General features: G+C 37.4%; 1 protein-coding gene across 7 annotated transcripts in view; it reads left to right on the top strand.

Moving 5' to 3' along the window:
- KIAA0586 (KIAA0586 ortholog) overlaps positions 1 to 22561 on the top strand; it is an 81862-nt gene that overhangs the window by 8921 nt on the left and 50380 nt on the right. For 5 of the 7 annotated variants that reach the window (XM_039319510.1, XM_039319507.1, XM_039319504.1 and 2 more), the window contains 15 exons: positions 124 to 253; positions 1029 to 1208; positions 3379 to 3490; positions 3776 to 3920; positions 5461 to 5502; positions 7283 to 7387; positions 9019 to 9227; positions 10142 to 10214; positions 11019 to 11168; positions 12283 to 12460; positions 14680 to 14868; positions 15857 to 16050; positions 17917 to 18012; positions 19617 to 19700; positions 21342 to 21535. In XM_039319510.1, coding sequence (XP_039175444.1) covers positions 124 to 253; positions 1029 to 1208; positions 3379 to 3490; positions 3776 to 3920; positions 5461 to 5502; positions 7283 to 7387; positions 9019 to 9227; positions 10142 to 10214; positions 11019 to 11168; positions 12283 to 12460; positions 14680 to 14868; positions 15857 to 16050; positions 17917 to 18012; positions 19617 to 19700; positions 21342 to 21535 — 2081 coding nt within the window. The remainder of the gene's footprint in view (positions 1 to 123; positions 254 to 1028; positions 1209 to 3378; positions 3491 to 3775; positions 3921 to 5460; positions 5503 to 7282; positions 7388 to 9018; positions 9228 to 10141; positions 10215 to 11018; positions 11169 to 12282; positions 12461 to 14679; positions 14869 to 15856; positions 16051 to 17916; positions 18013 to 19616; positions 19701 to 21341; positions 21536 to 22561) is intronic. The other 2 variants (XM_039319506.1, XM_039319505.1) reach the window with 2 other exon arrangements.

Here is a 22561-nt window from a genome sequence, read left to right as displayed (position 1 = left end):
GTGGTTAAGATAAGACAATCAAAATTGAGCCATTGTTACAGAAGTCTGTGCAGGTTGTCTTTGCTTAACAACCACAACTGGGACTGATATTTCTCTTTTGAAACCTTAATTTCTTCTTCATAGTCGCAGCTAATTAGCTCTGCGCTGAATTCAGGTGGTTTCTCAAAACATGCTGTGAAGGCTGGGAAGCTGCTTGGTAACCAAACCACACCTCAAGAGGACTTATTTCTGTCTAGAGCAGCAAATACACAAGGTGAGACATATTTGATTTATTTATATTTAAACTTAAGGTAAACGTAGAGTTGTATATCAGTTTATTTGTCAAAAATTAACATAATAGCAAGTAAGTTAGAATTGTTTGATAGTTCAAACAAACAAAAGAAAGCCTAACTCTTGCTTCAATAGTCCACTCACCCTCTTTAACTCAGGCTTCAGTTTTAGAATAGCCAAAACACAGTTTATTATATTATATAAGCTTCTTTTGACAGAACAATGGATTTACCTATTTTGATAGTTGACTCATAAACACCAAACAGGTTTTTTTTTGTTTTGTTTTCAAGATCTCATGTATTGTTGTGATGTCTGGAAATAAGCCTCTAAGAAGAGAGGAAACAGAATTAAATAACTGAATCAACAAATAATCTGCATGAATTCTACTTATCATGTCTTAAATTTCCAAATCAGAATGAAATTGGCAAAGGCTGGAAAATATGGAAAGACAGAAACTAGATAAACTTCCTTCCTCTCTTTTCTTCTGATTATTAAAAGTTTCCAGATTTTGGAAACTTTGGATCACCTTGTTCAGGCTGAATGTGTTCCTTCAACCAGCTGTAGAGCTTTGCCACTTTTATCTCCAGATTCCTAATTTCACCTTCCAAAGATCTGACACATGTTTTGGTTAGTTGAGAGAATCATGACATTTTGATTAGTTGAGAGAATCATGACTAACGCATAATTCTTATGGCTTGAAAATAAGGTATTCTATTTTTGTTACTTATAATGTGTATGTTCATATTCCCATATTCCAGTCTGTTCATGGCAGTTGGAGAGGCAGGGTATTCATACACAGAAATCCCCTTTGAAGACGCCAGCACCACGGAGATATGCTCCTATGCCTGTATCTAAAGATGCTCAAATTTCACAGAAAATGGCAAAGAAAGAGCTGTCTTTTGGAGAGAAAGAAAATGTGTCTTGTGGTAAAACTCTAGGTAAGGAAAATGTAGATGTAAAGCCTGTTGCAATGTTTCTTTTTATTTGGTTAATTGTTCATTTAGCATGTTAATTATAGAAGAATAATGTATTATGATGTCCCTTGGGTGTCCTAGCCTTTGAGAAGAAAAACACTATTGCTCCTCTTCAAACCTCCAATTTCTTCTTCTGGATCAGTGGTAGATAACCTTTGGGGCTATATTTGCAATTTTGAGAATAATCTTGCGCTCATTATCATAAAATGTCACATAAGGAACTTTCCTATTTCTAAAATGATGAGGAAGTAGAGGGATTATATGTCTATTTACAATTTTCTGATACCATCCCACTTGGTTGTATTCATGGTGGATATTATAATATAAACAAGAATTAAAATAAAAAATGAAAGAATGCTAAATTAAATTAGCTGCTGACTCTGCAGATCAATTATCTGCAGTCTAATTGCCTGGTCAAATAAAACAACTTTCCCCCCCCATTTTTCTATTATTACTTTTACCTGGACAGATGGTACATTCCCATGCTGTAGTCACCTCTCACTTATCATCATGGAACATATCTGGGCCTCAGATACATAGTTTTTTTTTTAAATGATGTTAGAAATTAGCAATGTATTAGCTTCTCATTTAATTTTTAAAATGATGACTGGGAATGCATCTTTACTGAATACAGTGGATGATGGAATTGTGCTTGAGCCTGCATTCTTAATACCACTGTATTCATTCCAAGAAACAAAAACTGTTACTTTACTCCCAAACTGACATTTGTTATGTAATTTAATATTCCATAAGGTACTGAAAACTGAAACATTGCTATCACTATTAACAAAACCTTGGTTTTAAGCTTATAAAGAGCAAGTGCTTAGCCTGTAATTTAGGATTCAAAAAAGTTTTGTCTGTCTTTTACAAGAAATATCGTATAGAATTCCTTGTTCTCTCTTTCTCCAATCCAGAAAAAGGCGTTACCAAGGTACTTTATGAGCTGTTCCTGGCATATTTATTCACATGCCAGTTCTCCCTCTGTTTATCTTTCATTCTTACTTTTTCCTTCCCTTTGTGGCAAATTTGCATGGTCCCTGGATGTAAGCTCACAAGTCCAGCAACCCCCTTTTTTTCTTCTAAGACATTTTTACTTAGCCAAAACTTCCTTTTCTAGTTCAGTCTATTCTCTTTGTACCCCAAAATGCTCAATTAACACTGCTTGTTTGCATCTTCATTGCCCTAGGATTTCTTCAACTGTTCCTTCCGTCCGTCAATCATTATTTAAGTTTCTCAGAACACCCTACTTTTACTTCTTACACCCTCATATCCTATGTAAAATTCTCAGATTATTCTTCTGTTTATTGTGTAAATACTGCACATCTTCTAACTGTCTTCTTAATTGTTGCTTCCTTCTCTTTACTATTGCCATTCACCCTTTCTTCTTGTATTAAAAGAAATCTTATAGTGGACCTGCCAAAATAGTTAGCTATGATGAACTTTAACCCTATAAATTACTGTAGCCTCAAGCTTTAACTTGATCTTTTAAACAAGCTTTTTCAACTATTTTCAGTTGTCTCTTTCATCTTTAAATTATCTTAACTTTTAATAATATGTCAGTATTAAGAAACTTTTATCCGTGGTATTAAAACAGTGTTTCTGAGTGACAAGACTGTGCTATTGAAGTTCCTTTGCTAGGCTTACTTATACAATGGGAACCACATGGAGATGTCTTTTCTAGGCTTTCTTCTTTGTAATTGATTAGAAAATTAATTATGTGCATTCTGTTTAAATCCCATGAATTCCAATTAATTCATATGCAGTGCATTTTATGCCCTGTTCTATATTTACACAAGGTGATTATTACATAAACTCTTAATTTACAATTTAACATGTGATATTTTTTCAGATTACTGTGTATTGGCTAGAACATTTTTTTTCAGCATTGTATTAAATTATAGCATGCTTTTTACAGAGGCAATACAGTAAAATATGCTGAAGATGATTAAATGCATGCGAAGATATAAATTCTAAAACTGAAAACGCCTGCCAAGATAAGATTTTAAAACTGGAAATGCTAATTCTCTCAGAATACAATAAATACTCCTTATTGAAAATGCATAGTCTGTGTGTCCTCCACCTCCGAATCTTTTAAATACATTGCAATATACGGTTGTTGTTTTTCCTCCACTAGGTGGAGGGAAATTTCTGGAGCAAATCCTGAAAGCATACGAAACTCCATTAAATCCAAGCACATCCTCAGAGGCAACCAACCGGACAGTGTCATGGCATTTGGGGAGCGACCAGTAAGTATTTCTTTAGTCCAGTGTTCCTCATCCTCAGCAGCTTAAGATGTGGAGAAAGAACACATGTAGGTATTTGAGTTTATGTACGCCAAATAGGGCAAACTGAATTAATATGCTGTCATCTGTATAAGATGGTATTACAGTATGTAGCCAGGTAATTTTTGAAAGAGCAAAATATCTGGAGGGCAGTTGGTTGGATGTAACTGATTTAGAAAATCTCAGAAGATAAAATATTATTTGTAATCTCAGTGGGCATTAATGATAATTTGAAAATATTATTTTTAGCAGATCCAGCGTTCCTCAGACAGCATTCTCTGTATTTAAAAGCGCAAGTGAAGATCTTGATTCCATTGGGAAAACTGTGAAAAAAGCAGATGATGTGCTTCATGATCTTGGGCAATTGAAAAGAGAAATGCATAATATCCTCCAGGTAAAAATGCTTGTGTGTTGTCTATTTAAGTAGAGACTGGACAGCCATTTGTTTGAAATGGTATAGGGTTTCCTGCCTGAGAAGGGGGTTGGACTAGATGATCTCCAAGATCCCTTCCAACTGTATTATTATTATTATTATTATTATTAATAATAATAATAATAATAATAATAATAATAATAATAATAATAGGAAACAAATCTTGACATGCATAGATATTTATTGTAACTTAAAATATTTCTTCATAAACATCTTTAAACTTCCTCATAAGCACACAAACTTACACACAAGTGCTATTTAGTAAGAAATCGCTACGGTCAAGACTTTGAAAATTTTTGATATGTATTATGTGAAAAAAAGGAACTTCAGCTTTTACAGATATTGATGAACTTCAGCTTTGATGAGCAAGTTGGTGAGCTTGCTCCCTCATTATCCATGCTGAAATTATTGGAGGTGTGGTTTAATTTCTAGAGCCAAAGGTTCTGCCTTCTGGTTTAGAGGCAGTTTCCTGAGGGTGATAGTTTGCATTCTGAAGAAAAGAGAAAATCTCCATAATTCATAAAGGGGTGATGTAGACAGCTGGTACCAAGAAAATTGCAGTGACCTGTCCAAATAGTCCAGAATCAGACATAATTGAAGAGAAAAAAAAATAGCTAGGACTGCTCTGCATGTTCTTAGAGAATACTATCTGGGTTTGCACATTGTAGTTACCTCATTATAGTTTGCTTGGTTTTAACTTTCTACAATGGACGTAGCCACCATGGATTCCCCCCCCCCTAATTTTGCCTTTATTCAGCTTATATGACTATCCACTAAACAGGTGACTTAGGACAGTGTATACAATTATAAGCAAAAATACATTAATACATATTGCACCACAGGCAATTCAGGCAACCAGAAACAAAATAGACTCACAAAACATCCTGATCCAGGCTTGGTAGGAAAACCAGGTCCTTAGAGAGCCTGGGCAGGGCCATCTAGATCTTGGAGGGAAAGCTATTCCACAGGGCAGGCATAGCAGCAGAGAAGATCTGTTTCCTGATCCCTCTCAGATAACACTGCTTAAGTAAAGAGACTGGAGTATGCTAATCCTGTCAGATCTTATTGGACCGCCAGAGGTAATTAAAGCAAATGGTTCCAGAAATAGGCAGGTCCTGTGCCATGAAGGGTTTCATGGGTGACATGCACTACCTTAAATAGTATCCTAATGCCTAACGGCAACCAGTGCAGCTTGTGAAATAACAGTGTCAATAGTGGGCATAGTGTGCTCATGACTGCATTCTAGGGCACCATAGTATTCTAGACCAGATATAGCTTCTGAGTAGTTTAAAAATGTGTTTAGAGGTTGAGCATGTTATGTCAGACTTAGCATCCAAAAGGATAGAGAGCAGTTTATAAGTATATTAAATAAACAGATGTAACCCCGCAGTGAAAGAACATTATATAGTTTTCAGAGGAATATAAATTGTGTAAATAATAGTCTTCCACTGTAATATGTCTGTGTAGAGACCTTTCTATAATGCATTTTTTATACTTACAGGATGCAAAGGACTGGAAATCAAACATGAACAATTTCGTGAAGGTTCTGTTTCAGTTTATTTCTTAAACCATATATCCAATGGGTCTTAATTTGAAGGCACTCATGCTGCCTCAGTAAAATGCACTAAAATGAATACCATAGTAACATCATGTGCTTGGATTTTTATGCCTGCAATTAAATTATTAGTCATGATGGCTATATATTATTTCCTGTATAAAAAGCATTAGATATGTCTCTCAATTCTACTTCCTGTGAACACAGGAAGGAAAAGTGCTATTGTTCTCTTGCTTGCTAATAAAATTTCTTTGATTATCTACTTTGAGTATAAAATGGTGAGCTAGATAGGCCTCTGATTTTATCTAGCAAGGTTTTTGTGTTTTAATTTTTAAAGGATTTAAGAACATAAAACTGTTGAAATTCACTATATTGGTCGGTTATGTTGAAGTTTAAAAACCTGGACTGGATTTCAAATATTTTACTTATATCTGCCAACTATGAATTGCTTCTTAGATACCTCAGAATTTTGCTCCTTTCAACCAGTGCAAGGCTGGCAAGCTAGATACACTAGATACACTAGCGAAACAAATATCAACACATCAAACTACTGTTAGTCTAATAGTACGCGGATGATACCCAATTATATATCTCCACCCCGTGTCCTTTCAGTGAAGCAGTCGACGTGATGTGCCGGTGCCTGGAAGATGTGAGGGTCTGGATGGGGGTGAACAGGCTTAGACTCAACCTGACAAGACCGAGTGGCTCTGGGTCTTGCCTCCCAAAGGCCAACTGGATGGTCCATCTTTAGTCCTGGGGGGGGGCAAATTTACCTCCCTCAGTGCAGGCACGCAACTTGGGTGTCCTCCTGGACTCACAGCTAAATCTGGAACAACATCTATCGGCTGTGGCCAGGGGGAACTTTGCACAGGTTCGCCTAGTGCACCAGTTGCGGCCTTATTTGGACCGGGAGGCTTTACTCACAGTCACTCATGCCCTTGTCACCTCAAGACTGGATTACTGTAACACGCTCTACATGGGGCTACCCTTGAAGGGCGTTCGGAGGCTGCAGTTGGTTCAGAACGCAGCCGCGAGAGCGATTGTGGGCACGCCAAGGTATGCCCACGTGTCACCTATCCTCCGCGAGCTGCACTGGCTTCCTGTGGATCTCTGGACGCAATTCAAGGTGTTGGTTATCACCTTCAAAGCCCTTCATGGCATAGGGCCAGGTTACTTACAGGACCGCATTCTGCCGCACAGCTCCCAGAGACCGGTGAGGTCCCATAGATTGGGCCTCCTTCAGGTCCTGTCGGCCAGACAATGTCGGCTGGCGGGCCCTCGGGGAAGGGCCTTTTCTGTGGTGGCTCCGACCTGGTGGAATCAACTTCCCCCCAAAGTTCGAACTACTCCCACCCTGCCGGCCTTTAAGAAAGCCGTTAAAACTCTCCTGTTCCGGCAGGCCTGGGGCTGATGTCCCCGGGGGGCCGGGATATGATCGGACTCGCGGTATGACTGTATTATTTTATTGTTTTATGATTGTTTTAACTTTGTACGCTGCCCTGAGTCCTTTGGGATTGGGCGGCATATAAATATTTGAAAATAAATAAATAAATAAATAATATTCATCCTATGTACAGTAATTATGACATAGGTTCTTCTGCTTCAAATTTACCCACATGCCACTTCTTTGTACCAAAAGAGAACTAATACTCTAGAAGGTTTTGCAGCTCATTTTGTTTTAGTGTCTTCTTCTGTAGATAGTTTTCATAGTTTTCTTCATTAAAATATCTGTTCAGGGGCATCAATTATCTTTTCCCTTAAACTGCAGACAACCTCATACCCAGAAGAAGTTGGCCAAACGAAGGACCACCTCTCTTCTCATCAACCTGTCCTCTCATCAGAGGTCCTTCTCAAAATGCCCTCACAAACTAAGGTATGACAGGAAGCAACCAGGTAATGGTCTCAATTATAGTTCCTGGTTATGGATCCCTAAGGTTCATCTGATAGCCACACTGCTGTTTGGAGTGGGATGCAGGCATAAGTCCCTGATTTTCCTACATCTTTGAAGATGCTTTACCTTTAAGTTAGATGGTAATGTCTACAGAGATTCTCAATCTCCAGGTCACGGTTGTCCCATTTTCAGGAGGCAACTGGACTTTCTTGTTTTTCTTTGAAGACGTTTCACTTCTCATCCAAGAAGATTTTTCAGCTCTGACTGGATGGTGGGGAATGGAATTAGATGGTAATGATTCAGTAATTCTTTGCAAGCCCATGTAACTCAAACAAAAGTTAATTTTCAGGTAGAACATATAATAATACACTTTTGATGTTTCTTGTGGGTTAGTGTACTTCTATTCAAATGCTTCAGAAATATTTATATATGTTTTTATGTCCATAGATAATTTGTCATGTAATAAAAATAATATTATTAATTTTATAACTGCTCTATATGCTAGGAGGTTCCTATTAGCAATCTCCTTGAGTGCTTCCCTCAGTTTAGCTCTGTGCTATTATCAAAAGCAGCTCTTCTTTTTATTTTACTGATAGAAGAGTTGTGCAGTATTATGTGGCAATATAGAGAGGGTCATGCTATAGGCAGGACAAGAAGCAACGGGTGGAAACTCATCAAGGAGAGAAGCAACCTAGAACTAAGGAGAAACTTCCTGACAGTGAGAACAATTAATCAGTGGAACAGCTTGCCTCCAGAAGCAGTAAATGCTCCAACACTGGAAGTTTTTAAGAAGAGACTGGACAGCCATTTGTCCGAAATGGTGTAGGGTTTCCTGCCCGAGCGGGGGGTTGGACTAGATGACCTCCAAGGTCCCTTCCAACTTTACTACTATTACTATTACCTCCAAGGTCCCTTCCAACTTTTATTATTATTATTATTATGGATCATCGCACAGTCAGCCAGATGTTCAGACTGGATTTGGCATTTTGTACTATTATTATTATTATTATTATTATTATTATTATTATTATTATTATTATTATTACCTCTGACTGTGAATGTCCTACTCACAGAGCAGGCTAGAATCAATCATTAGTTTAGTTTTAAATACAAAAAAATACTTTGCACAAGGCACTTAGCTTAGCCTTTTAGAAAATATCTAGATTTTTATTGCATTTTGCTGTTTCTACTAACTTTATTACTCCTCAAGATCAAGTAATATATTGCAAGTTGTAAACATTAAAACAAAGAATTAAAATAATATTCAGTTCTTTTCAAACTGCATATAATTTAATAGTTACTATTCTTTCTTTTGCTTTTTTCATATTTCCCCCTTGGATAATTAAACATTGAACTTCTTGCATAAAAAGAGAAGTCAGTATTGAACAAGTTCTCTGTGCTTGCAGAATGGATTTTTGCCTCCTCACGTGCTTCTTTTTTCAGATATGACACAAAATCTGCCAATTCTTCGGAGCAAATTGTAAAAGCATAGAAGAAACTGTGCGTGCAGCTGATTTACCATCTTAATTTGTAGGAACTGTTTATAGATGAAATTCAATATATCTTAGGTTGTTAGCTTTTAGTGTCATTTTTAAAATTTATTTGGATTTCAGCAAAAAGACCTTTTTGAACTTCACCAACTTTCCAAGTCATCCATTCTTCAGTCAAACAAGGCATCCAAATCTATACTGAGAGACGCTGAAAAGATCCTAAGAACAGTCCGCAAGAATAAAAGGCTTCTTGAAGAAAACCTGGAAGCCATTATTCGTGCCAAGGATGCTGATGCTTTGCATGCCTTCATAGATGAGTTGACAGCAGATAGGTAGAGTTCTGTATTTTGAGTTTTCATTTTCTTTGTTCTAGGAATGTTATTTCCCTCTTCAGAATTACAACCATTTAAAATTGACTAATACAAATTTTGTTTTTATCCTTTGTAAGGGAGGGCCAAAATGGTGGACAAATATAAAATCACACATCACCTGTATAGTAAAATTAACCCCCCAAAAAATCAACTCATACCATTCACATAAATTAAAAGAGCTTCTCAACCAACTCTTAAAATCTATGTCTAGGAAAATATTTAGAAACATTTTGATCTAAAGATGAAAAGTGTAGAGCTTTGGCATCCCTGACTTTCTGAAGATATGTTTGTCACATGAAGATATGTTTGTCGCATTTCCAATTATAGATCAGTGGGATTAAAAGCTCCTGAGATCCAAGAAGGCATGATATCCATCCAAGATTGTTTTTAACTAAGTTAAAATGAATGGAAGGGAGATAAGTGAGAGTCCTGAAAAATAGAAGCAGGCAATTGTTTTCTATATTTTGGATGGTCAGGGATTACAGTAAATATGAGCATGATATGATGACATCATACAAGTAATAAGATGGGATCCTTATATTGGGTGGTTGTAGTTGTTTCATTTATCTCTGACAACTTGTAAGAAATCTTAAATTTGTTTATCAGTAGATTGCAGAGAAATTTCAGGAACAAGATTTTATTGATGAGGGGGCAGGTAGGAGAAATAAAAAAAATTCAGGGCTTCATGGTGACCACTTTTGTCCGTTTGTATAGTTTAAGTGTACACACACATACACACACACACACAAATGAGCAGCACTTCTAGCTCTCTCTGTCTTTCTCTCCACTGTATGAGCTTCAAACTCTTTTTTAAAGCAAAGTTTTTCATTTTTGATGATATCCTCTAATTTTCTACTGCTGTTCCTCTCTTCTAGAGATGTCCTAGAGGAAATACGGATCAGGAAAACTGTAGACGATTGGATTAAGACAATCAGCATGGAAATTCAGGTGTGGCAGCAGAGTGGTTTGTGGCAAAATACAACTTTGCTAAATGATTCTCTAAATCTTTTCCAGAGAAAGACATTTCACGTCTCAATATTGAACTTCTTTGGAATTTCTGCAAATGGTAACAGACATGGCTATCTCTAGTTTTTTAATTCAAGGCGCTATAACTTCAAAGTTCTTACCGCTTGATTGTGCAAAGTTTATTGTAGAACTGTCCGTTATCTGTGAATATAGGGCTCCTCCAAATGTAGCAAGTTATACTAAGATACAAATTGTGGAAAATAACTTCTCCATTTCTCTTTCTTTGGACTGATTTTGAGTGCTTTAATATATAGTTGAAGGAAATACCTACTTTTGAAGAAAAGCAAGGATTGATTAGCAATCTTGGGGGTTCACTAAATCGTTAGACAACTGTCCGGATTGTTCTTTTCTTTTAAAATAGCAACATTTTGCATAGGAGATTCTGCAATAGCAGAAGTTAGCAAAGTTCTAGAAGTGCTGCTTATTTGCATAGCCTTTATGACAATTTAGACTGCAGAAAATTGGAAGAATGATAGGACAGAAACAAATAAAAGGAATGTACTTCCTTTTTGAGACTTCAACCTTTTTTTAAAAAAAAATCTGTACAAATTTATTTTATGTCATTGCTGATATTAGGCACAAGGCCTTAAATCTTGTATATTGCATCATAATACCAATTACTTTCCCTCCTATTGATACTGTCAGCACTAATGGTCATACATTAAAACTCCTTTATGTTAATCTAAAAGCTATCATTTTATTTCTGCTTTTCTGCTTTGTTTTTAGGATGAAATGGCAAGGAAAGACTACCTCAAGGCACAACAAGCCACCAGGACAGCCAGCAGAGAAACATATGCAAAATCTCATTATGGTCAAAGAATCCCCCCCAAAAGACTTTTGCCTACAGCAAAGCTGTCTCCAAAACTGCCAGACAAAGTGAGAATGCATTATGTGGGAGCTATTAGGGGCTAAATCTAGTTCAGGCTGGAATCAGCAGAGGCCCTCTGATCAGGAACTGCATGAAGAGGAGGAATTTGTCCCTTGCTTATTTAGTACAGGAAGTTCTTGGGTTACGACAGCAATTGGGACTGGTATTGCTGTCCCTAAGCAATGTGGTTGTAAAACACGATGTCATGCGACGACATCACTTGGCAACAGCAATCCCACAATCCTGGTTGCCATCATAATTCCAAGACTCTGTGGGTTGTTAAGTAGAATGATCAGTCTATTTTAACAGAGAGAGACAGAATTACCAAAAAAAAAAAAAAAAAAATTCCAGAAAAAGACATTTTAAAAAGATCACGTAAGATCAGTGAGGCGAGATCTCATGCTACTGAGCTCATGTAATCTCATGGTACTTAGGCCTCTGTTCTCTGAAACAGAACAGAAAGAAAGCTGGGAGACACTTCCATGTGCCTCTGGAGACTGGATTAGGACATTGGAGGCCTTTCCCAGGTTGCTGCCGCCCAAATCTCAGGCCAGGGGACGCTTCTGCGTGCCTCTGGGGGCTGGATTGGGCCGTTGGAGGCCTTTTCCAGGCCGCTGCCTGGAAAAGGCCTCCGATGCCCCGATTCATCCTCTGGAGGCACGTGGAAGCATCCCCTGGCCTGAGATCCGGGCGGCAGCAAGAACCGTGGCAGAGAGGAGACAGATCTTTTGAAGGTGAGTCTGGCAAGGCAGGAGGGAGGGGGAAGCATGAGGTATCAGTGGCTTGGGGAGGCCTTGGGGGCCTGTTCCATCACTAGGCCCTACATGGCCTTCCCCCCCCAAGATACCTCATGTTCACTTAACGAGCCATGTGCATCTTAACGAGCAAGGGAGTGATCTTGTTCAAGGTATGAGATTCATTCCCACAAGTTTTCAAGTTACGAGAGGAATGGGTAGGCTCCATTACACTTGTAACTCGAGGACTACCTATACATGTACTGTAATAAATAAATTTGGCCTTCTATCTCCTAACTCTAGATTTAAGTGGTTGAAATATAAATGATTCCTGTTTAACCATCTACCTATCTGAAGTGAAATTTCAGAATGATTTTTCTTTTATAAGCAGGGTTCTCTGAAAACAAGGTTGGAAGCACAAAACGAAGAGTATCTTTCTCAGGTTTATGGCAGGCCAGCTTACCAAGGTCATAGAAGCACACTGAAGAAATCTCCATATCTGCGCTTCAATTCTCCACCTCCCAAATCAAAACCTCCACGACCAAAAGTAATAGAAAGTGTTAAAGGCAGGTAGTGTTTTATTTTTTTCCCTTAAGAACAACATTTCAAACAGCTTGTCTTTCTATTCTAGGATATGCTTTATTCCACCTTGATTTTGTGAAAATTCTGTAGAGTAATATAGCTATTTCTAATAAATAGCATATTCATGGCATTTAATTATTTTTACCACCATACATGCATTAAAAATGGACGCTAATATAAAGAATTAGGAAAATCTCTTCGTTGTTATAGAAATGACTAGCTATACTACTACTCTGTTTCCCCGAAAATAAGACCAGGTCTTATTTTTTTTACCTCCAAAAGAGGCACCATGTCTTATTTTCAGGGGATGTCTTTTCCACTCACCTCCGGCACCAACAGCCCCGCCCAGCCAGCCAACTTTTGTGGCTGAAGGAGCAGCTTTATTCTGCAACTCAGAATGGAGCTCCGGCCTGCATTTCGCAGTCAGGTTTTCCGGAAGGCTTCTGCAGCTGATAACAGAGCAATGGATTCAATCCATAGCTCGGTTCTTGGCTACAGAGGCCTTGCAGAACTGAGCTATGGATTGAATCCATAGCTTGGTTCTTGGCTACAGTGGCCTTCCGGAAAGGCCTGACTGCGAAATGCAGGCCTGGGGACACCGCAGAAGAAGTGGGCTGGCAAGGAGAGGCCTGCCTGCAAGGTAAGTGGGTGTGTGGTGCGTGGGGCAGCTCCACCCCCCACCCCTCCCTAGCTTGATTTTTATGTATGTGCCTTTCCCCAAAACTAGGGCTTATTTTTGGGTTAAGGTTTATATTAGGCTCACCCCCAAAATCAAACTAGGGCTTATTTTCAGGGTTGGTCTTACTTTCAGGGGAACATGGTATGTAAAAATAAAAATTTGAGGTTCGATGCTATTATTTTATTCTACTGCACCAAAGGGAGTCGGAAGTCAATGACTTTTCTTTCTTTTTTCCCTTTTCTCAACACTTTTCCCTTCCTTTCTCCCTCCCTTATTTTCTTATTTTCTTTTGTATTTTATATTATAAACTGATAAAAAAGTTAATTAAGAATTAGGAAAATCTCTTGAGCCAGCCGTTCTCCTGTCTCTTCTGAAGAAGGACAGTCTTTGATTTCTGTAAAATGGAGGATTTCCTGCCAAAGTAGGTCATAGGAGAGGGTTAGTCCCTCTACTATCCTCCTTTCTGTAGAGATAACTGAGCAAATCAAATGCTAACAGCTTTATCATTCCACGCTAAGAACTTTTGGGATGTATATGTAGAACCAGCTGCCATGCCTTGCTTGCCTTATGCAAGGGGCAGGGTTCACACCTCTGCCTCTTGGACTTCTAAGGAATGTAAGAAACTGTTTGTGTCACCAGAAAAAGCTCTAACTGAGGTTTTTGTTTTGTTTATTTGGAGAAATTAAAAGGTGGAAACGGAAATGAGACCTCTCTGGTAGTCAGATATTTCCATTCCCACATTTAAAATCCCTCCATAACATAAGCTAAAATTACACAACTAATTTTTAGTATCAGAATTGCTGAATTTCAGTGACACAATTTGGGATTCTTTGGGGGAGCAGGTAAGATAACAGTAGGAGCTGTTTGCCTCTGAGGAGTCTCCCATTTCTATCACTAACTTTCATTTTTGAAAGGAAGAAGGCAGAGCGGGAGAGGCTGAGATTATGCTACTGAAACTTACCACGTAAGCCAAATTTATCAGCAAGATCTCAGGGGCTGAGAAACAGCAGGTGGGGGCTAGGAGAGGGTTGCAGATTTCTACAAGAGCCCATATCTGCTTGAACACCAGCCAAACCTATTCTAAAAGCTTTTGTGTATTTAAAAAAATATTTTTGGTTCATTTATCATATTAAACTATAATATGGTTTATTTGTCTAACTTTGCATGTTGTTTGAACACAGCATTAGGCTTTATAAACTACAGTGGTACCGTGGTACTCAACTGCTTTGAAACTCATCAAATTTGGTACTTAGTGCATTTTGACGTGGAAATTTTATCCAGGTACTCATTGGTACTTGTCGTTGTTGGCTGTTTTGTGACTCACTATATTATTCCAAAATTTGTTTGGTACTCATCATTTTTGGTACTCATCACACCTGCCAGAACCAAATAACGATGAGTACCGAGGTACCACTGTAGGATGCTCTGTTAATAACACAGTTGTGATTTCTTAAACAAACCATGGCTTACTTTAGAATTGTTTTTGCATAGTGTGTGAATACATAATTAATCTAATTTCACCAGGTACAAAAGTAAAATCTATCAGGACACAGACCAGCCCCCATCTGGACAATAAAGTTATCAGTCCTAAGAAGGCAGAATCAATGTCTGCTTTTCACCAGGAACTGCAGTATCTTTTCAGCCCTACAAAAGAGATTCGTGAAGCATCTGGTCCTCTTGAAGGTCATCTCATTCCAATGGCAATCCCATTAGGTATGAATTAAAAAGTGTCCTAAGTTACCCAAGCAACCCTTGTTTAGCAAAAAGCAGGTCAGGTAACTGAAGATTCAGTGTTGTTTTTCTTCCGGTTATCTTTAATGCCAAGATAAGTCTTAATTTGATACATCTCAGAGTCACTCTATGAGGGATTTGGCCAGTCTCCAGACAAGATAGATAGGTAGGTAGGTAGGTAGGTAGGTAGGTAGGTAGGTAGGTAGGTAGGTAGGTAGATAGATAGATAGATAGATAGATAGATAGATAGATAGATAGATAGATAGATAGATAGATAGATAGATAGATAGATAGATAGATAGAGTCTGTTCTTAAAGCTTGAGGTTCCCATAATTGAGGAAAAAACTCAGGACTCCCGATTTGCAACATTATGAAATAGAATTGTGTTCTTAATCTCCTGATATCTATCTCCTAATACCTCAGATTTGATTAGCCTGGTAAGTTAAGAGAAGCTGAGGGACTGAAGTTTGAAGAATTTGAGCCATCCTTTTACTGAAATGATTGGCCTGCCTTAAAATATATGCATGGGTTAGTAAACCTCTCTAGGGCAGCATCCAGTTTGCAGCATTGGCTGCTGAGATATCTCTCAGAGAAGGTGATAAGCAGATCATGAAGGAAACAGCCCTCTTCCGTGGTACTCTCTGAATGTTACTTAATTTACCCCTGTATGTGTAGCCATTGATAAAGCAAGTTAATTGAATAGATAAGCTCCAAGGTATTTTCTGATTTTTGACCATAAATTCTGATTTATGACTTTTCCTCCATGAACAAGAGAATATACTTTACTTTTGTATACCGACTTGCAATTTTTCAATTTGTTTTGAACTTCCCATAATTTTTTTTTCTTTAGATATCTTTTTATCAGATTCATCCTTTTTTTTTAAATTTTAGCTTTGCCTATAGTTTTATACCTGGTTAGAATCCATTCATGGTAATTTTCATTGCTTTCTTTTGTTTTGAACTTTCATAGGGCAAAAACAGATCAATCTCATCTCACCTCAGCCTTCAGAAATAAATATAGGTGAATTCCATCCTGTTACTGTGACAACTTCTGTTCTTCCCCCTTCCTCTCCCCCACCACCAAAGTCAAAGGTGAACAAGCCCAATGTCACAATAATAGAAATGAAGTCAGAGAAAAAGGATCCTCCCAAACTAACTATGCAGGTATGGAATAAAGAATAAGAAATATTTAGTGGCTTAATAGTCCCTTTGAAAAAAAGCATTTCCTCTGTGCTTTTGGAGACCACAGAAAGAGCACACTATGAATAGCAATTTCTGAAAGGGATATTGTAAGGGGGAGTGTAGATGGGAACATTCATAAAATCAAATTAAGCTGTCTTAACTGAGATATTCTTAGTCTCTTCTGTTATTATTTAACCAGTTGTGTTTTCTAATACACATAATAGTCTTCTGAAGTCACACTTTAGAGTTACTGGAAGTCTGTTAATAGACTGATAATTTATCAGATAATTAGTAATTTTTAGTGCTGGAATTGGCATGAGGGCAGATTCTTACCTCTTAGAACAGGAACACCACAACTGCATTTGTTTAAATTTAAATTGATCGATTGTTTTTTTTTTAAGAAAAATCCTTTATAAATAAATGTCCCTTTGGTTACTTAGATGGGATGATCCCCCCTTTTTTTTGTGGAGCAAATATTGCATCAAGAGCTCAACTTGAGAGATTTCATCATCCTTTTTCATTCAGTTGTTGTTTCTGGAGAATATAGAACAAACAAACCATTATTAATCTCCCCAGAGTTCCCTTCCTGCCACCTTTGCCACCGCCACGGGAGGGTGTGCGTTTTTATTCTTGCAAACAACATAGAACCCTTGGATGATGATGAGAGGGAGCAGTGCAAACTTGACAGTTGGACTTCTAGCATGCTGGTTGAGAAATTCTGGGAATGAAGTCCGCATACTTTACAATTGCTAAATTTGGAAAATATTGACTTAGATTAGAAGTTGTGATTTGGATACAGTTTCCTCTTCTAAGAAACATAAAGCTTATAGTGGGTGGTTTCTGTTAGTTTTCATTGTTAGCCATTTTGAGAGTCCTTCCGTTTTAAAAAAAAGTTTTTAAAAACATTAAACATTAAAAAAGATATTCAAATTTATTAAGAAGAGATTTTATTAAGCAATCTTTTTGTGCATGTAATATGTTATTTTGCCCTCATATTATTTGCTTTTTATGATAACAATGTCAGCTTGATTGATGTCCATCCCATTTTCAGCATCCCAGAACAATTGTACTCTTTGCTTTTACAAGTAGCTTGTTAAAATTAATTAATACTTAGTCTTATTGATAGTGGCTGGACAGTTTTCCTTTTCAGCAGAGAAAACTGCAGCTTGAAGTTTCTTCTCTGAAATAAAAATAGCTGCAGCTGTCAGGTTGGTGTTGAAAGACCTCTCGCATTTGGCTATTTTCTTTATTCTGGGTACGGTCTGCCTTGGAGAAGGTATTAATGATACTGGCATCCCTACTTTTTGTCTAAAGTACAGGTAGTCCTCAACTTACAACAGTTTATTTAATGACCATTCAAAAGTATAACAGCACTGGAAAAAGTGACTTTTGACGGTTTTTCACCATTACAACCTTTACAACATCCCCATGATTATGTGATCAAAATTCAGATGCTTGGCAACTGGTTAATAATTATGATTGTTTTAGCATCTTAGGGTCATTTTTCACCATTACATCCTTTTGCAACCTTCTGACAAGCAAGTCAATGGAGAAGCCAGATTGCCTTAACAACCAGGTTACTAACTTAACAACTGCAGTGATTCACTTAACAACTGTGGCAAGAAAGGTTGTAAAATGGGGCAAAGCTCACTTAACAAATTCTCATTTAACAACAGAAATGTTCATAAGTTGAGGACTATCTGTATTAATAAATTATCAGCTATTTGTAATTTTTGTATCCATTGCCACAGGCTGTGCATGTGGCCTAGAATGATACAAGGCCTGATTGAGATGTGGCCTGTATCCCCTTCAGAAATGAAAATCTCAATTTGTGATATTTTTTTGCAGACACTACCTAATATTGATATTGATAGCATCTCAAGTGACACTACAAATGAAAACCAAGTGTCTTTACTACCTGGTCCTACAAAGGCACCAATACAGGTATTTGTTGGTTTCTAATAAGGTATCTTGATTTCCAGTAAGCAAATTTTGTCTAATATTGCAAAAGGGTCGTTGCTGAAGAGAGAATTTAACATGTATTTAATATGTTTCACCTCAATAGTAGTAACTGTGAGAGGGACCTCGGAGTCCTAGTGGACAATCACTTAAATATCAGCCAACAGTGTGCTGCAGCTGCCAAAAAAGCCAACACAGTGCTAGGCTGCATTAACAGAGGGATAGAATCAAGATCATGTGAAATATTAGTTACAATCCCTTGGTAAGGCCACACTTGGAATACTGCATCCAGTTTTGGTCACCACGATGTTAAAAAGATGCTGAAACTCTAGAAAGAGTACAGAGAAGAGAAACAAAGATGATTGGAGGACTGGAGGCTAAAACATATAAGGAACGGTTGCTGGAATTGGATATGTCTAGTTTAACAAAGAGAAGGACGAGGGGGGACATGATAGCAGTGTTCCAATATCTCAGGGGCTGCCACAAAGAAGAGGGAGTCAAGCTATTCTCCAAAGCCCCTGAGGGCAGGACAAGAAGCAACGGGTGGAAACTAATCAAGGAGAGAAGCAACCTAGAACTAAGGAGAAACTTCCTGACAGTTAGAACAATTAACCAGTGGAACAACCTGCCTCCAGAAGCGGTGAATGCTCCAACACTGGAAGTTTTTAAGAAGAGACTGGACAGCCATTTGTCTGAAATGGTGTAGGGTTCCTGCCTGAGCAGGGGGTTGGACTTGATGACCTCCAAGGTCCCTTCCAACTATTATTGTTGTGGTTGTTGTTATTATTATTAATTTTGTATAAGAAAAGCCTTGGTATGGCCTATTTTGAAAGACCCAGGTGATTATAGATTGATGTTGAGTATTTAATAAAACAGCCATATGAGGAGCTATCCTGAATACAATTACATAATTGTAAACTATTGGTTTCAATAATAAATGTTACTCTCACTTTCTCCAGAACTGATCTGCAATTCTAATTGTTGCTTCTGGGAAACAAATAACTAAAAAAAAACCCCTCTCGCCATGTGATAAACAAACACATTTAAAATAAAAGCTGTGAAAAACACTCTTTATTATATTCAAGGAAAATATGCATTCTTTACAGAAAATATGCATTTATTTATTGAAACATTTTTCTTGTTTTTATTTTCATGCAGGACTTCTACTTTCTACTGTCATTCTTTATTTTCATTTCTTTCATTTTCTTGTATGCACATTCATCAACTTATTAAAAATGGTCTGTCTTATATTAGAGAATTTCTCTTCATCCTATAATCCTTCACTCTCAGCTCTTCAGCATAAATAATGTTCAATTATGCATTTACATTTATTTCTTTTCCATGTGTATTCATGAATAATGCTTAAATCTTTATTAAAACAAACAAAACTTTTTCTAAGCAACCAGTTAGTTATTCTCGTTGGTCTTCCTGTGGCCAAATCACTTTGTTTGTATGCTCTCATCCTGTTCCCATCCATACATTCATGTCACATACCTGATTTTTTCCCCTAATATCACAATCTTTCATTTTCTACTACTGTACTTTTGTAGCTAAATTTGAGAGATATCTTAAATCTGTCTTTTATGTAGCCCACTTCAGAACACAGCCTTCTTCAGGATGAAGAGCTGAAACTTCCAGGTGCTAACTTTATTGATGCTACTGATATTACTCAGGTCAGTTTTATGATACTCTATCTTGCAATATAGAAAAGTAGCTTAATCTTTTTAAACACTGCTGTTCTTACCCATTGCAGCTTGTTGGCTTTCATTTATAATAGGCTATTAAATGCATGATAGCCTATTATAATAGAAACAAATCAAATTGTGTGCTTCTGTTGTGTTTATGCTTAAAATGACAGGATCATCATTGATTGGTGCTGACAGTCTGGTAATGGAGGCAGATGGGCGTTTTTTTGTCTAATTTCTTCATCCTCATCATGCTGCCTTAAATTCCTATAGAAAAAGCAAGTTATGAGTTAAATGTGTAATATTTCCCTATTTTTATAGAAAGCAATAACTTCCTCCTAGTGAAAATCCTTTTTTACTTAAATGCCTTTACTTAGGCGTTTAGTATCAGCTTAATGCAAAAAAGCAGCTTATGAATTAACATTAAAAGAGACAAAGACATCAATTTATAAGATGTGAAAAAAATTTCTGCCTTCTTCCCCATATCTTTGGGAATTATAAACCTTTCAAAATCATTCTAGCTTGGGCACCTTTGGCTTATATTTCCATAAATGACAAGCTGGATAATACACAAGAGTTAGTTTTAATCTGAAAGTCTATTTACTGATATTTGAAAATGTAAAAATACTTACGGCATTAAGAAACATTTTCCTAACAGGTTTTTCAAAGAACAAGCATGCAAGTGTCCATGAAATGTTTAGCAGCCTATTCACTTCATGTTAATAAATATATGAGCGAAGAATAATATTATCTTCTCCTCATTGCTTAATGCATTCCTTGTAATGCACTTTAAAGCTGGTTTTGTTCTTTCACTTGTCTTAATTTTATTTGTTCCCATTGCTATTTGTTTTGTAGTCTAATTTGTATGCTACCTTCTGTGATGATGCTTGCAACTTCACTTATAGGTAATTGGGGTGCCATCACATCAGTAAAGTATGGTATCACTAAAACAAACAAGTAATCACACAACTTTTTAGTTTTTAAGCTTTTGACCTCTCAGTATGAATATTAACTTAAAACTCTATCTCGACTGCTGTAATGCCTCCATCTGCCCAGATCAAACTCTAGTACTGGTCATCCAGGATGTGACCCTAGAGCAGGGGTAGGCAACCTTGGCTCTTTTATGACTCGTGGACTTCAACTCCCAGAATTCCTGAGCCAGCATGGCTCAGCATGGAAACCTCTCCCTTTCCCCTCAGCATGGCTGGTTCAGGAATTCTCGGAGTTGAAGTCCACGAGTCATAAAAGAGCCAAGGTTGCCTACCCCTGCCCTAGAGTATCTAAAACCTGAATAAGCTTTGCTGCTTTTTTTCAGTCTGGATTTTTAGTATTCACTCTATTGTTAGGAGCCGTGGTGGTGCAGTGGTTAGAATGCGCTATTGCAGGCTAACTGCCCACAACCAGTGTGACCGCCTCAAGTGTGACTCAGCCTTCTATTCTTCTGAGGTCTGTAAAATGAGGACCCAGATTGTTGGGGGCAATATCCTGACACTGTAAACTGCTCAGAGAGTGCTGTAAAGCCTACGACTAAGTGCTATTGCTATTAATGTGGTAAATAGATGTACTGAATTCAAAAGCAATTATTACTGTGAATGTATGTTGAATGTTGTTCAACTGTGTTGCCATCAGGAAGAAGGAGATGATGATAGGATGTCACAATTCTCTGAACCATTCCTACACTTCAGCAGACAAGGAGACATCGGCTCTCCAAAATATAACGGGCCTCCATTTCCACCAGTGGCTCCAGCAGCCCAGGTTTCAGCCGATATTCTTGATGAGATAATAGGAAAACGAGAGACCTTGGAAAACAAATTGGTTAGTTGGTGAGTTCTCAATGACCATGAAATGGTGATCATTATGTTTCAATCCCATTCATGTTTTATAATGCTTATTGGATTTTTCATGATGTGTATAGGTAGTCCTTGACTTACAATCACAATTGTGACTGGAACATCTGTCATTATGATCAGTGATGCAGTTGCAAATTGTATTTGATTTTACAACTTTTTTTTGCTCCAATTGTTAAGTGAATCATGCGGTTATTAAGCTAATCTGACTTTCCCCATTCCCTTTCCTCGTCAAAAGCCACCGGGACACTGATGATTTTAAATGCAAGGGCTGGATGTAGGTCGCTTTTTTTCAATACTGTTGTAACTTTGAACCGACATTAAACAAATGGTTGTAAGTCCAGGATTACCTGTAGTCAATTCATATAGTAGTCAAATATCTCAGAATAGATTTCATCATCAGTGACAATAAGAAAACGAAGGTACTTGAGAGAGCACATTACGCAGTGCTGATAGAAAATGAAGTGTTAAGGGGGCAGATAGATAGGTAGATAAAAGCAGAAGAAGTTGACAATGAAGAATTTGAAAGGCAAGAAAGAGGAATTATTTATATGAGAAAATCTTAAACCCATGAACTAACATTACTTAACGTAGCTTATTTGTATTCAATATACTGAACTGCTTAATTGCAGTCAGATAAAATATACTACTACTACTACTACTACTACTACTACTACTACTAATAATAATAATAATAATAATAATAATAATAATAATAATAATAATAAAGTTGGAGGGGCCTTAGATGTCATCTAGTCCAACCCTCTGCTTAGGCAGGAAACCCTATACCATTTCAGACAAATGGCTGTCCAGTCTCTTCTTAAAAACTTCCAGTGTTGGAGTATTCACCGCTTCTGGAGGCAGGTTATTCCACTGATTAATTGTTCTAACTGTCAGGAAATTTCTCCTTAGTTCTAGGTTGCTTCTCTCCTTGATTACTTTCCATCAGTCCTGCCTTCAGGTGCTTTGGAGAATGGCTTGACTCCCTCTTCTTTGTGGCAA

Source organism: Crotalus tigris, unplaced genomic scaffold (genome assembly GCF_016545835.1).
Source record: "Crotalus tigris isolate CLP2741 ecotype Arizona unplaced genomic scaffold, ASM1654583v1 scf7180000023598.3388751, whole genome shotgun sequence".
Taxonomy (NCBI): Eukaryota; Metazoa; Chordata; class Lepidosauria; order Squamata; family Viperidae; genus Crotalus; species Crotalus tigris.
The sequence above is the reverse complement of the archived record's forward strand: the minus strand, read 5'-3'. Positions and strand labels throughout refer to the sequence as shown.